The sequence below is a fragment of the Helianthus annuus genome, chromosome 11, assembly GCF_002127325.2.
Source record: "Helianthus annuus cultivar XRQ/B chromosome 11, HanXRQr2.0-SUNRISE, whole genome shotgun sequence".
Taxonomy (NCBI): domain Eukaryota; kingdom Viridiplantae; phylum Streptophyta; class Magnoliopsida; order Asterales; family Asteraceae; genus Helianthus; species Helianthus annuus.
Window position 1 is genome coordinate 161,076,818 of NC_035443.2, and position 1,135 is coordinate 161,077,952.

The 1,135-nt window shown below is 36.1% G+C and overlaps 1 protein-coding gene across 1 annotated transcript; it reads left to right on the forward strand.

The window, feature by feature from the left end:
* The first annotated feature begins 235 nt into the window (after window positions 1-235).
* On the forward strand, window positions 236-808 carry LOC110888651 (glutamic acid-rich protein-like). The gene has a single exon (XM_022136167.1). The coding sequence runs from the start codon at window positions 236-238 to the stop codon at window positions 806-808; it is 573 nt and encodes a 190-aa protein (XP_021991859.1).
* The last annotated feature ends 327 nt before the right edge of the window (window positions 809-1,135 follow it).

A 1,135-nucleotide genomic window follows, 5' to 3' on the forward strand; every position in this document is an offset into this window, starting at 1 on the left:
AGCTCGTTCGGATAACAGCTTGAACGGACAGCAGCTCGAACGGACAACAGCTCGAACGGACAGCATTGTCACCCGATCGGACATCGTTGTCACCCGATTATTGTCACTGTTGACTTTTGTTAACTCACTAGATCGGATACCCGTTCGATCTAGTTGTTTGATAAAGTGTTTGAACTAATTGTATTTGTTTGATTCAGGTGATTTGAGTTGATAAACGAGAAACGTCATAGCTGAAATGAAAATGAAAACCAGAGAAGAAATTTTGAAAGAGAAAACCTACAGAGAAAGATGCATTATGGGATACAGAATCGAAGATATGGAAAGAGAGTATGGAGAAGCGATAAGCTACAAAAGATGGGATAAGAAGAGAGAGTGTTATGTGAACAAGGAAGGTGAACCGGTTGTTCATCCAAGTGAAATAGTTTTTGATGAAGTTCTTGCAGTAATTCCTCTATCTGGCGAGTATTACTCAAATGCTGAAAAAGACAAAACCTACAAGAAAAGGTTGGATAAAATTATCAGAGATGCGATGACATCAAGTCTGAGTAAGAGGGATGAAGAAAGAATGAAGAAAAATGTGGAGTGTATGGTGGATGAGTTGAAGAAGGTAGCTGAAGAAGTGAAAGAAAAGGAAGAGAAGGTTGAAGAAAAAGTTGTTGTTGATGAAGAAGTTGTGAAAGAAGCTGTTACGAAAGAACAACAAGTTGATGAAGAAGAAATGAAGAAGAAGGAAGAGGAAGAAGAGAAAAATGAGAGTTTGGAGGATGCTGGTGATGTTGGTGATGAAGCTAATATTGAAGAAGAATAGAAGCAAAATGTTGATCAGACAGGAACTGCAGCAAACACCGAGGTGCCAATCACTGAGGTAAATTCTGATTCTGAAATCCTAATCAAAATCGTTGAACAGTGCAAGAAACGCATGGAACCATGCAGTGCTTGTACTGAAAAAGATGAAAAAATCAGAACAAGAGATCTTGAATTTGTTAAAATTGAAGATATTTTCAAAGAAAAATGCAAAGAAATGTTAGAAAACGAAAAGATTTTGAAAGACAATGATGAAAAACTTTCAGAAAAATATAAAAAGTTAGAAAAAGAAAATGAAGTTTTGAAAGAAAATGTTTTGAAAAAGACAGAA